The sequence below is a fragment of the Mixophyes fleayi genome, chromosome 6, assembly GCF_038048845.1.
Source record: "Mixophyes fleayi isolate aMixFle1 chromosome 6, aMixFle1.hap1, whole genome shotgun sequence".
Taxonomy (NCBI): domain Eukaryota; kingdom Metazoa; phylum Chordata; class Amphibia; order Anura; family Limnodynastidae; genus Mixophyes; species Mixophyes fleayi.
In genome coordinates this window covers 157,956,819-157,971,114 of record NC_134407.1, presented here as the reverse complement: position 1 = coordinate 157,971,114, position 14,296 = coordinate 157,956,819, and the positions used below count along the sequence as shown (strand labels likewise).

Sequence of the window (14,296 nt, the reverse complement as noted above, 5' to 3'; positions counted from 1 at the left end):
CATCACTGTTTATGTCAATGAGAAAGGGTTACAGACAAAGACATACAAAAAACCCACGGATACGGCAGGTTATATCGAATATGACAGTAACCACCATAGAGTCTGGCTCGACCATATTCCGTTTAGTCAGATGATGCGAATAAGGAGGAATTGTACAGAGGAAGAAGTATTTACTCACCAACTTAGGGATATGAAAAGGCAATTTGAGGAAAAAGGGTATAAGAAGGAGACTTTAGAGAAAATGGAAGAAAGGGCACTGAAGGTAGATAGAGAAGAACTTTTCATCCAAAAAGAGAGAAAAACTGAAGAAACACACAAGAATGTAGATTGGGCTTTTGTGTCCCAATACAATGGGGATTTCAAAGATGTAGAAAAAATATTTACCAAATATTGGGACATTCTAAAAAAGGATAGTGTCATAGGGAAGGATATTCCCATTAGACCAAAATTTATATATAGGAAGGCACCCAACCTCAAAGATCAATTGGTTAGTAGTCAGTTATATGGAGAAACTAGAAAGTTGAACAGAACAAAAGGTTTCCACCGATGTGGTGAGTGTTTGGCATGAAGAACGTGCAAATCTGATAGTAGCAAATTCACAGAGGTGACCATTAATGGTTACAGATGCAAAATTAATGAGTTCATTACGTGTCACTCACAGAATGTGATATACGTTTTGAAGTGTGAATGTGGGCTCTTCTATGTTGGCAGGACCACCCGACAGCTAAAAGTCAGATTGCGAGAACATGTTTTACAACATCAAAAAGGGTTTGGAGACACATTCAGTTTCTAGCCATTCTAAAAGCCACCATGCATGTGATCCTAAAAAAATCACTGACTTTTGGGGGATACAAAAAATTGAATACAAAGATAGAAATAGGGATGTAGCCACCTCATTATCAAAAACTGAGATGAAATGGATTTTTAAACTAAAGACCTTAGCCCCAGGTGGTCTGAACCTAGACTTTGAATTGAAGTGGTTTCTGTGAAGCTTTATATAATAAAAAAAACCTATTTAGTCCCTTGTTTCTTCTGTGTATGATTAAGAAGATCTGACCTATGTTTTAATTATAGAAAAAATATAAATATGCATTAATTTTGACATGTTATATGAATGTGTGTCCAATAACTGTTCATCTTTTGTATATTTCTTTCATGTGGGACATACCTCGAACCAATATATGAAATGGCTGAATTCTATCAAAGAACAACTGATAGGATGAAGGATTTGTTATTGCATACAAAGATTTTTTTGGATCACTTTAAAATGTGTTAGAATCAATTGGAATAGTAGTATTTCCTCTGTTTGTAATGCCATCAGACTTAGCTTGTTATGACTATTTTATGATGTAAAATTTTCTTCTTGACTTGAGTAACTGCGCATGCTCTGCCGGAAGTGGGGTAATGTATCGCTCCCGTTATGCAGGCATGCTGAGAGAAACAACAGGATGCATTACCCCAGTGAATTTATGTGGTGAAATGCCCACTAATTTGTGTGTGAAGTATTGTGTGTTATGTATCAGTTATGTATTCAGTTTTTTAAGGAGATTTTAATGTAATACACGCCAACCGGAAGTGGGGCATCCACCTACATCCTGTATAATGATATGACGGGGGATGGACTTACATCTCGGAAGGGAGTGAATCTCCAAGCCTCTCTTTCGTTTAGAGGCAGAATATAAATACTGCCTAATATCATATGGAGTAACATCAGCCTTGAGAAAGACTCAGAGAGAGTTGAAACGCGTTGGCGATAGCGGGACCTGACCTGGACGGGGAACAGATCTGGAGCACTGCTGTGATTTATGCCTGTGTTCTGTCTTCATCTGGTATGAGTCCCTGACTTATCCATTTTTGGATTGTTTTTATTCACTTGTTTTAAATGTCCATATAAGAAGTAAAATAGTGTTGCACTAGATTCTTCCTGTCTTCACTTTATTTACATGCATCATGGAGAATGTAATAACATCTAAATGAAGGAGAGGAAGAAGAAATAAAGTGTGAATTTTGTCTGAAGGCTCGTTTAAAGTGGAAACACTGTAAGCATATGTCCATTGGGGTCAAGGTGTCACAGAAAATCCACAGACCTGCATTTCATTTGGGTGTCTTATATTGACTATTCACATGGTGTTTGGAGTAGACTATTTGTGACCAGGAAGTGGGCTTTAAAACATGTTACACTATGTCATACCTCTTTAAGTTCTAGCTATAAGAACGAGCTGACTTAACATCGATATATTGAAGAAAGAGGGTTTCATCGTCTTTGGGGACAAAACTTGATGCCCAATGTACGTATATTGTTGATGTTTATTATTGCTGACATATACATTTGAAGGAAGAGTGTTCCATCTCTGATGGGGTAATAGATTGGTGCCTTATGTATGTACACCGTTGATATTTCATTACTGTTGTGTATAGGAAGAAGGGAACCTTTCCTAGTGTGTACATACTGGGCAGCAGATCTTTTTGGAGCGCTGTCAGTACTCGATCAAACCACTATTTCACTTAGCAATGAATACACCTTTTCTGCCATCACAAAGGATTTATTATGGAGTTCTTACGTTCACCAGAACCACATATTAATTTTTCACACTTAAATCACATACACATGTAGCATGAGCCACCTTGGGCTACGTAAATTCACAAAGAATCACGGATTAACGCTAGATTAAATTTATTTAATCTGAAAAATGCTTCCAAGGCTTACTTACAAAAAAAGTTAATAACAAGACATACAATAAATTTGCACAAATAAGTTTCAGAAAAAAAAATAGGAAATAAAATCAGAATTACTACTTACTAGTTACGACAGGTGTGTGATGGGACACAATTGAGGAAAATGGGACATTAGACCTCCTCATGAAAATGCACACAGTAATGTCTAAAGCAGAAGATTTTAAACCCTTTTTCACATAGCTCTCACCCCCCACCTTTGGAGTTAGCTGTCAATAAGGACAGATTGATCTCCCAATTGTCAGAGGGCTTTCAAAGTGAGCTAGAGATGTCCTGAGATCAGAATGTTCACAGGGCCTTGTTGTTCTCACATCTGCTCCTTCTGCTTGGCTAGAGGGTTTACAACTTTGGGGCTTCAAACTCCTCAGAAATACCTATCTCTCCCTGGTCTGGCTAATTTCAACAGATTATTGACGCTTGCATAGGTTTCAACTAATGTCAGTTAGCAAAGTACACGTTAAGATTACATTACAAGGCCACATACAATATACCATACTTGCCTACTTTCAGACAGTGCAGTCCGGGAGAGGGGCGTGATTAGAGGGTGAGGCGCAGTCAATTGTGGCATTTTGGCCCCCTTCCCCCCCCCCCCAAATTTCTTTGTTGCTGGGGGTGGGGCCAAAATGCCGCAAATTACAGCGAATAGCGTTATTTTGGCCAGAGAATTGCGGGATGCGGGAGGCTTGCCTGCTCTGCCGGAAGTTCAACCCGGATTCCGGGAGATTTGACAAGTATGCAATATACATTGTCATACACGAATTCAATGGAAAATAAAAATCAGTCATTAGATATACTACATAATCCTCACAGAGCAGATGCTGCGTCAGGTGGTGGAGGAGCAGATGCTACCTTACATAAGTGTAAGATTTTTTTTTTAAAGATATACATAAAAATTTAATTTGCTATCATTATAGTCAATTGGAATTCCTTTAGCAGACTGTCATTCTTTTTCGTACCTCTTCTGTATGTGTAAAATCACACTTGCCAACTCATCCGGAATGTCAGGGACACTTCCGAATTCCAGGTAGGTCTCCTGAACTCCATGGAGAGTAGCACATTTGCCCACATCCTAGTGAACTAAGCAGGATTTTGAGCCTCCACAACGCAATTATTGTGGAATCTTGCCATTTTGGTCCCCTGTGGTAAAATGATGTGTGCAGGGGCAAAATGACATTCACCAAACCCCTCCCCTGCACCCCCAACTCTCCCCCAGAGGACAACATTGAAAAGTTGGCAAGTACGTGTAAAACAAATAACAAAATATCCCTGCCTGACAGATGTGTTATATATCTAGTTTTACTACTCATCTATTCGTAGAGCTGCTTTACTTCAATTGGCACTCATTGGAGTACGTGTATTTTTATCATTTTAAAAAACATATGGCAGCTCCAGAAGTGAACTATAATTACTGTCAATCTGTGCCCAAAATAGATATGGTTGACACGTTTCCGAGACGTTTTTTTGCCATTTCCAGCGTTTGCACGGGTCACATGACAAGGCCACGCCCTGTGATTGGCTGGACAATAAAGTAGGACGGATCAGGTGTTTGGCGGTGTCTACGAGTTAAGAGTTTACGCTCAACAATTAGTGTTTCTTAGAAAATGGAGCCAGAAGTTGTGAGTTTCACGATCCCCACAGAAAGCAATAAAATCGTCTTCGTTTGGAACATAAGGGCGCAGCTCCCAGAGGGAGACATTTATGTGAGTTATTTGACTGAGTTTCATGACAGACGAGTAACACGACGTGCGCGCTCCAATAGATTTTGAAGCGTGTTCCCGCTCCGGGAATCTACCATAGTGCGCATGCGCCAGATGTATGCTCGGGGAACGATCATTTAAGTCACGTTGGTTGGTGAATCATTGTCATTGTGTCACGTTGGTGAATCATTGTGATTGTGTTTTGCTGGAATGTATTATGCACATTGTTCGTTATTGTAGTATGTCCACTTACCAATAAGTGGTGTGAAAATATCATAATTGCTAATAGTGTTATCACAAGGCATGATGTGGTTTATATGGCTCACTCTTTTGTATAGATATATTGTCCTGTGCCCCCCCCCCCCCCCCCACACCTTCTTCTCCATAGTCTGTGATTTGAATGTAATGTACCTGGAGCAATTTAACTTGCATTAACCTCTGCGTTTAAATTTATTATATAGTCCAAATGCAAACTTGCCTTAATGATTTTGGTTTCCATTAAAATATGATCGTCTAGTACACATATAAATGTGTTTTTCTGTAGCATTAAACCTCTGCTGCTTAGCCTATTTTGGCACTTTTAGGACTGGTCGCTTTTTACACAATCCTTATCTATAACTTGTTTTTGCATTACCTACAAAAATGAATCTGTTTTTTTATTTATTTATTTCTTCATTGCAACTGCAAGAAAGTGAACTAAAATAAAATGTGATTTGCTTTTCTAAGCACCACAAATAAATAATTTGTGGTTCTTCCTTTGGTGTCATTAAAGCTGAACTTCTTAAAGCTTTCTGTAGTGTAGGGTGTTATGGTGACCACCAAACAATAACTGCTAGGGCCATATCATTTGAAAGAGGTCACTAATCTCTTTTCAAATGAAGGTACCCCAAGATGTTGGAGATCTGTGCCCTCCTCTCCCATCCTTGGACTTTTGTTATTTTTTTTGTAGTGTTGGGGGTAAATGATCACCTGACAAATGATGAATTACTATTAAGGGGGCTACTCCAATGAAAATATGGTACTCCTCTTTCAAACGAGGTTGCACCATGAGTGTTTTTGTGCCAGGATGGGAAAGATATGGCAACTTCTAGTGCCCTTATTCCATGAATCATCATTATTTTTCTGTAGGTGAGGATGTGGGGTTTAATGGCATCATCTGTAGGGGTGATGACATCATTAAGCACCACTGACAGAAACTAAACAGGTAAGAATACTCTTAGTTTCTTTGAACCTACTGTGTGCTAAAGACGATTGCCACTCGTCCTTGGCACTAAATGAGATTAAATTTATTGATATGGCTGAGTGGCTAATTTTATATAGTTTATAATATGATGTTTTCACCTTTACCATATCTATATATTTGATACAGCCATTAAATTCACCTGAGCAAGATTGATACATTGTACAAATAAATCTGCTCTTTTCATCGTTTGTGTTAATTTTGAACATTTTACACCATTACACTGATCAACAAAAAACATTTTTTAACTCATTACATACAAACCAATAAAGAAAAAACAAGTTCATCAAGGAACCAACAAAATGAACTGGGTCATCTCCTGCCAAATCATGACCGCTTCCAACCTGACCGTCTCAGATTTTTGTAAAGATTAGTGGCATGGTAGACAACAAAGGAACTTTCATATGTAAAATTTTAGCCCTCAGTAATACATGAGGCTGGAGTTATTAAGGAAAGTATGGCAAAAAGAAAGGAGTAAACGTTCACCTGGACAAACCATGTTACAATGCAACGGGTGCAAATTAGTTTATTATTTTGCACATAAGTTAAATATTTGCTGTTTTTTCATCTAGCACACAAATACTTGATAGTTTTATTTCTTCCCTGCTTTCGTTTCTCTGTAATAAATGGCAAATTGGTGAATTGTGGCTTGGTCATTATTCCTGTGAAAACCTTGCACCTAATCTTGTAGAAGGAAAGAATCATTTTCAGCAAAGTCATAGCAATGGATTCGCCTATATCTATATTGTCCTTAATGCTTTTCAGATATGACTTTTTCTGAACAGCAATAAAAGAATGGGTGTGTGGTTAAATTAACGTAGAAATGAATACTTCAATGAAATCTTCAGAGGACTTGACACGTTTTTCAAGTGTGCAGGTATGTGATGTAATCTACTGCTTGACAGTAACACTTTCAATGCCACTTCTAGTATATTTTCAAATATGGTCCTCAATTGACCACATCCTGGGCATTCCCCACATTCTTAGAAGGAACTCTCTATTTTGGGTAGAATGCATATCATATTTGCCTGATAGTGTTGGTAATTGGATAGGTGAAAATCCTGGTCTAAGTTTATTTAATTTGCACCCTTCCAATAACAGTTTCACATTTTGATGTAAAGCACAAACATATACAGAATGTGTACCATTTGCTTCCACAAGAACAGTGTTTGGGATGCAGAGAGTCAAATTTAAAAAAAACCTCACTTTTATATCAGGATGGCTTAGTCCCTTGTATCACTAGTTCTCAATGCAGAAGCTGCAGCCAGACTGAGAAGAACAGAGACACTACAAGTCTGAACTTGTCAGTTGCATGGTTAGTGCAAAAATTGTTCCACTGCTGTACTTGATTCTTTTTTTTACTCCTGTTCCCATAGGCTTCCCAAAATTAAACATACACTTTTTAGATATTCACGGTCAAAGGTCACATCATGTGACTTTTGAAATGTAGAAGTAAATATTTTAATATAAAATTTATTTGTTTATGAAAACTCCCTTAGCTTCAAAAGAAGACCAACATGAAAACTCTACCACATTTAGAAGCAAAGTTATGATTTGTTTTAGTTGACCTTTCATCATCATTTATTTATATAGCGCCACTAATTCCTCAGCGCTGTATAGAGAACTTATTCACATCAGTCCCTGCCCCATTGGAGCTTACAGTTTAAATTCCCTAATATAGACAGACACTCACAGACAGACAGGGGGACAGACAGTAAGGGAGAGACTAGGGTCAATTTTGATAGCAGCCAATTAACCTACCAGTATGTTTTTGAAGTGTGGGAGGAAACCGGAGCACCCGGAGGAAATCCACGCAAACACAGGGAGAACATACAAACTCCACACAGATAAGGCCATGGTTGGGAATCGAACTCATAACCCCAGTGCTGTGAGGCAGAAGTGCTAACCACTAGGCCACTATGCTGCCTTTGTCAATTCCAACATATGCAATCCGTGGATTGAAGCTGAGCTATACACAATCAAAGGATTTTTTATTTCATGCATGCATTGATCGATTGATCAATTAGAGAACAGTAAGAGCACAACACCATCTCTTGTATGTATAGAAGCTGTTCTGTTTATTACAGACAAGATTACAAATTCTTATAGCACTCAGAATCTTTTTGTAGCATGCAAAAAGATATAACACCTGGCATCATATGTCTAAAATAACTGGGACAATAAATAAAATGAATTTCAAAACACTACCAATTACAATGTTGGCTATAATAAGCTATTTCTTACCAGCGCTTCTCTTATCTACTATTTAATATGTTTTGCATAATTCCTGGAACATTGAGTATGTGGCATTTTTTTTCCAAAGACTTATACATTATATTTGAAGAAATCTTAAAGGCACAATACACATTTTTAAAATTACTGCTGTATTCTAATTTCTCACCTTAAAAGCATACATTTTAATTTTTTTTTGTCATGTTTGCTCCCCTGTTGCATGAACACTGTGTATCACTGAGGGCAAAAATTTTACATATGAAAGTTACTTTGTCATCTTCTATCCTACCAAATTTCCTGAACATCTGAGATGGTCTGGTTGAACAGTTACTTTTTTTAAATGATGATTTGGCATTGAATGACGCAACTAAAGTAGTAAAAATACCCACTCTATCTTCTGTTGTATAATTTAAGGTACATCATCCTAAAGGACAAAAAAAGAATATCCAAACATAATATTTTTATTAAAATGAAGTTAAGTTGTGATAAGTGTTATGGCCTACGACCACCTAGATGAGCTTTTAGAACAGGCAGGGTAGAAATCTTCACCTATAGCAGCCGCCTTTTCCGTAGAGCTTTATATGCTCACAGGTACTCCGATGCCCCCAGGTCTTAAGCTCAGAGTAGTAAAAGCTCATCAAAGATGGCCGCAGCGCAGGTGGAATTGGACGCGCTGGCCTAGTGTGGAGCGGCTGGTCCAAGTCAAGGGTCACAGGCAAGTAGCGGAGTCCAGTAAACACGCCAAAAGGTCAAGGCAACTAGTGAAGGTTCAGAGTCTAGGTACAGGCAGAAGGTCAGCGCAACAAGCGATGGTTCGGAGTTCAGGTAACAGGCAGCGGGTCAGACACAAAAAGGCAATCAAAGGAGTACACCAACACAGCACAGAGCAGGTGAGCTAACCGAGAATCTGAACGCTAAAACCGGCAGGCAGGCTAAGCTCTCCCTGCCTTAAATACTGACAGCAGCCAATGAGGAGGCAAGCTCCCCAGTCAGATAATGTGACCAAGCTGTAAACTGATGGTACTGCGCCTGCGCCCAGGTAACAGCTTGCTGGGTCGTAGCGCTAATTGATTTAGATCACGCGCCCGGGACGCATACAGAGAGTGCAGGAGCGTCCCGACCGTTGCTCTGGCGGAAGTGATATCCCGGTCGTCATGACGACGGCCGGGACGAGAGGCATTGAGGGGAAGCGAGCCGCGGCGGCTGGAGGTAAAGCCGCGGCTTGTGACAATAAGAATGAAGATAGTATTATTATGTTATGCTTGTTGTTTGCCTAGTGTTTGTATTCCACATCTGGAGCAGCTTTTGTTACAGTCCAGCAATAGTCTGCTAGCATTGTACAGTTCCATTGGTATTGATATTTCTTCTCTATCGCTGAGATGTCCTGATGGAATCTCTCGTTATGCTATAAAGTGTATTTTTAAGGACATTTTGCTGCCTTATTTCTCATAGCAGTAGGTTACTCACAAGTTCTTTATAGTTATCTTCTCTATTGTTCCCCAAAGTGTTGGTTGCTACAAGTTTGAATGCATCCTAAGCAGTTTTCTCATCACCCCATATTATTTGGTCAAAATGTTCATCCTTGAGAAGCTCTTGTATCTGTGGGCCAAAGAAATCAGCTTCCTTTATTTTGAACTCACTAAGTATAGGAAATTTTGTCCTTGAGATACCTGAAAGCCGTGCGATCTTGATTCACGGCCATACCAATGTTCTTCACAAGTCCCAATTTAATGTAAAGAGGTGGTAACAGGATGTTGCTTGGCTCTTCTATTGGACTGTAATGGACTTTTAATGTAATAGCAGAAAATGGCTGCAGTGTTGCCACACAAACTATGCCTCAACGATAAATATTGTAACTAAAGCTAAAAATCGTAACTATCCTGTTCTTAACATATTAAAATTAGTAAAAATTAACCTATTTGATTGCTGAAACATTTTGGCTGTTGACCAATATTATTCGGCAACAAAGGTTTCTTCAACTCCACCTTCCATTTGGGATCCTAGAATATTGTATATAGGTGTGTGTATGTGTTTATATGTGTGTGTGTGTATATGTATATATATATATATATAAATTTTAGGGGACTGACACCTAAGTATAATAGGTAGGCTTGGAAGCTGTCGAAGATTTAAGCAGTTTGTTCTTATCCAGAAGTTCAATAGGCAGCGATGTGCTTTGAACAACTAAGCTTTGGCATGCAGACTGCAGTTCGAATTGGCTGCACATTAGTTTAGATATCTGCCCACCTCCCACATAATCTTTATTCTCTCAAACTAAATTATGTGTACAGTAGTACTATATGTATCCTATTTCTCCATCCCCATCATTATCTCCCATCCACTACTTCCCTCCTCGCTAGTCTGCACCCATGAAATGTTCTGCACCCTTCATGCATCGACCTACACAAGCCGAAATAAACCTGATACCCACAAATAATCCCTCAATATCCTTCTTTTTTTTTTTTTGCCTTGATCCTTCTTGTGGAAGCAGGTGACATCTCACCCAAGCCCGGGCCTGTTCAGTCCCCACTATCTGATCACTCTGCTTTCTACCCCAATACTTCCCATTCATCTCATACTTTTGCTCCCTCTAATCTTATCCACATCTCTCTAAACCATTCCTCCTCTTTTCCATTGTGCCCTGAAACACAAGATCTGTAACTGACTCCCATCGATCTACGTCTGTTTGATTTTATTGTTTTTTTTTTTTTATGTTTTATTAAAATCTGTGCATCCCTTTAAGTAGTGTTATCTAATGCTGCCTTGTCAGGTTGTGGGCGTTCTTATATCTACACTGAAAAAGAATGTTTAAATCTAGGACACAGTAAATATTTTATGATTTTAGATGTTTATATAAATTATGAAAAAATATCTATTGCATTCATCAGTGATGAATTTTGAAAGCCCTCAAACACTCCTAGCAAAAAATTGGCTTCGTTTAACACAACACCCTCTACAGCTCTGTATTATGGGGACCTCTCTCTCAGCCACACTCCCAGAGCCAGAGACTGACCAGGAGACAGAGTAGGCATCATACTTTTTCCCACGCTGCACTTTCCGAGTCATACTGCTGGAATCCTTCTCTGCCTTTTGAAGTCAACATCATCCATCTCTTCTCTCCATTCCACCTCCATGTTCCTGTCATTTCTTTTGCTCCTGTGTCCAGTCTCACAATTCCTTGTCAATTTGGCTTCTTGGCTCACAAATTACCTATCTTTTGACCTACCTATGATCATACTAGGTGATTTCAACTTTTACTTTGACAGCTCCACTGTCTCTCCTGCCACAAAACTCTTTTTTGCTTACTTAGACCTTTGGTCTCTCCCAGTGCACTTCATCTCCCAATCACTATGATGGACGCTTTCTTTACCTCATCTTTTGCTTCTGCTCCATCTCTGGTTTCTCCAACTTGCCCTTCCTCCTCACTGACCTCGGCCTCACCTTACCTCATGCTTCCACCCCTTTTTCTACAACCACACGTTAATTTTAGTCCTACACATAGCAGCTTCAGCCATTGTATATTCTAAGTTGATCAAAACCTCAACCATGGGACACCAAGCAGACTTTGTAACTGAAAAGTGCACCCACGCTGCTGATTGCCATTGTAGGAAATCTCACTACAATGTTTACTTCATTCCTTATAAATTTTATATTTTTGTCAGTTATGCCCTCACACTTGCCAAGCCAACCTACACTTCTCTTATATTCTCCCAGTTTTTTAAACCCTGATGCATCTTTGCCACTTTTGACTTGATTTTCTGCCCACCTGCACCATTCTCTCTTCTCTCACAGTCCATGTTTTTGACACCTACTTCAAAGACAAAACCTACAATTTGACAGAATATCTCCTCCTCCCCAACCAACCTTCTCATACACCCCCTAATCCACCCTCAGTTCATTCTCTTCCATAAATTGACTGCGTAATCGTGTCATTGTCTTGCCCTTCGATCCTATTCCCCTTTCAGCTAATAAACTCCCTCTACACTGCATGCCTGCTTCTTGATCCCCTCATTCAATCACTCTCTGCATTGGTTAATTCTCCCCCTCCTTTAAGCATGCACTCTTCGCGGCTATCCTATAGAAACTTGACCTAGCTTGTCTCTTTCCAAATACTGCTCCATTTTTCTCCGTCATTGCCTTCAAACCACATTAGCAGCTTCTGTACATCCACCTGTCTTCTTTTTTTTTTTTTTTTTTCTCCGTTTCCCCTTCAACTATTTCAATTGCCTCCCCCCTCTCTGACCACAATCTCCTTTACTTGACCCCCCCAAGTCACTCACATGCAGTATTCCCTCAACAACATTGACCCCCATCCTTTGTATCCTCCCTCGAATCCCTCCATGCTCCCATTTGTACCCTCTTATGCTCCAACGCCACTATCGCTCGTTACAACTCTACGCTCTGTTGCCTTTGATAGTACAGACCCCGCCAACCCCAGTTTGCCTCCGCCAATCTGAACCCAACCCTGACGCTTTCTCTTTCTCCAAAAGTGCTCTCGCTCCTCTGAACGCCAATGGCAAAAATCCCACTCACTCACTGTCTTCATCTACTTCAAAATCATCCTTTCCTCATACTGTTCTGTCATATCACATCAAGCAAACCTACTTCACATCCCTCATCTCCTCCTTGTCCAACACCCTTTTCACTAACATTAATTCTGTATCCTCCCTCCTTGTCCATCATCGCTTTCCACTTTGCCACCTACTTCAAAGTAAAAAAAAATGACACTATCCATAATATTTGTTCTCGCCAAAGTTCCCCTGCCCGTTCTCTCTCACTTTCTTTGCCAGTATCTTCTTGTACCTCCTGTAGCTGTCTGAGTTTCTCCCTCTTCTCTCTTCCTCTTCTTCTACAACCTGTTCTCTTGACCCCATTCCCTCCAAGTTCCTCTGCTCCCTCTCTCCCAGTGCCTGTCGTTACCTGCTCACCTCTTTAACCTCTCACACTCCACTGGTATCTTCTCCTCTGCCTTCAAGCATGCTTTCATCTCCCCCGTTCTTAAGAAACTCTCCCTTGACTCTGTCTCTGCATCTCTGCTTACCTTTGCTTCTAAATTTTTCGAGAGACTTGTCTTCAATCATCTGACTCACTTTCTCTCCTCCCACTCTCTACTTGACCTTCTCCAGTCTGACTTTCGTCCCCTTCACTCAACTGAAACCGCCCTTCCTAAAGTACCAAAACTCTTGTTGAAGTCTAAAGGTCGCTTCTCCCTTCCTCCTTGTGTTGGAAGAACACCCTCTCCTGGTTTCCCTCCTACCTCTTTAGTGTATCTGCTTCTGACTCTTCCTCCCCCACCCTCTTCCTCTTTCTATGGGAGCCCCACAAGGCTATGTCCTGGGCCTTTTCTCTTCTCTCTACACCACCTTTCGACGAGCTTATTCAATCATTTGGCCTCCAATACCACCACTATGCTGATGAAACGCATATCTTTCCTCCGCTGAACTCTCTCTCCCTTTATTCCTATCCCAAGTATCTTGCTGTCTCTTTGCTGTAACTACCGGCATGGCATTATTAGGAAATAAAAAAAATTAATGATGCTGTCTCCAGCATGCTTATGATGCCCAAATCTACCTCTTCTGCCATTTCCGCTTCAATACTATGTCATGTGACCAACTGTGTCTTTGGAACATCCATGTGGCAATAGGAATGTTACTCAATATGCCCTAAATCAAAGATTGACAATTTCAGTCCTCACGGACCCCTAACAGTGCTTGTTTTGCATTTCTCCTTGCTTTAGCACAGGTGTATTCATTAGTAACTAACCCTATTTTAAAGGATCCACAGGTAGTACTAATTCTTTCACTGGGCTGGAAAATATGCGCTGTTATGGCTCCCTGAGGACCGGATTTGAGAAACCCTGCCCTAAACAGAGCTTATGTAAATTTCTCCCAAAATAATCACCTCCCCTCATATCTCCCTTCCTGTCACCAATGCCACAATTTACTATGTCTTCAAGCCCACTGTCTTTCACCTTAGACTCCATCCTTTTTTACTTTTAGTTCTAGCACTTAGTTTCTTCTAGTCCTGTCACCTCCACCTTTAAAATATTCGTAAAATATGCCCTTTTCTTACCCAATAATCAACCAAAACTCGTAATTTTTCTCCAGCCCTGAGAAACTGCAACCACTTTTTATCTTATCTGACATTTTGTTCACCCATCTGTCCTTACTGTTGGAGAGAAATCAAACGCCACTGCACCACTCTTCAAATTCCTTCACTGCCTCCTTGTATCCTCCAGATTCCAAATTAAATATTCACCCTCACCAACAAAAATTCCTCAAACGCCACCTCTTTTATCTCAAACCTTGCAAAATATACTCCTTCGTGCCCTTATAGACCTGCCTTTGAGCTGCCCCACTTACTCTTGACTATTCCTGTGCAGCTACACACTTTT

At 40.0% G+C, this 14,296-nt stretch overlaps 1 protein-coding gene across 2 annotated transcripts in view; it reads left to right on the top strand.

Moving 5' to 3' along the window:
* Positions 1-4,267: 4,267 nt before the first annotated feature.
* The window catches only part of RDM1 (RAD52 motif containing 1), a 46,517-nt gene continuing 36,488 nt past the window's right edge, over positions 4,268-14,296 (top strand). For both annotated transcript variants that reach the window (XM_075176884.1, XM_075176885.1), the window contains exon 1: positions 4,268-4,433. In XM_075176884.1, the coding sequence (XP_075032985.1) occupies positions 4,335-4,433 (99 nt within the window). In that variant the 5' untranslated portion in view covers positions 4,268-4,334. The remainder of the gene's footprint in view (positions 4,434-14,296) is intronic.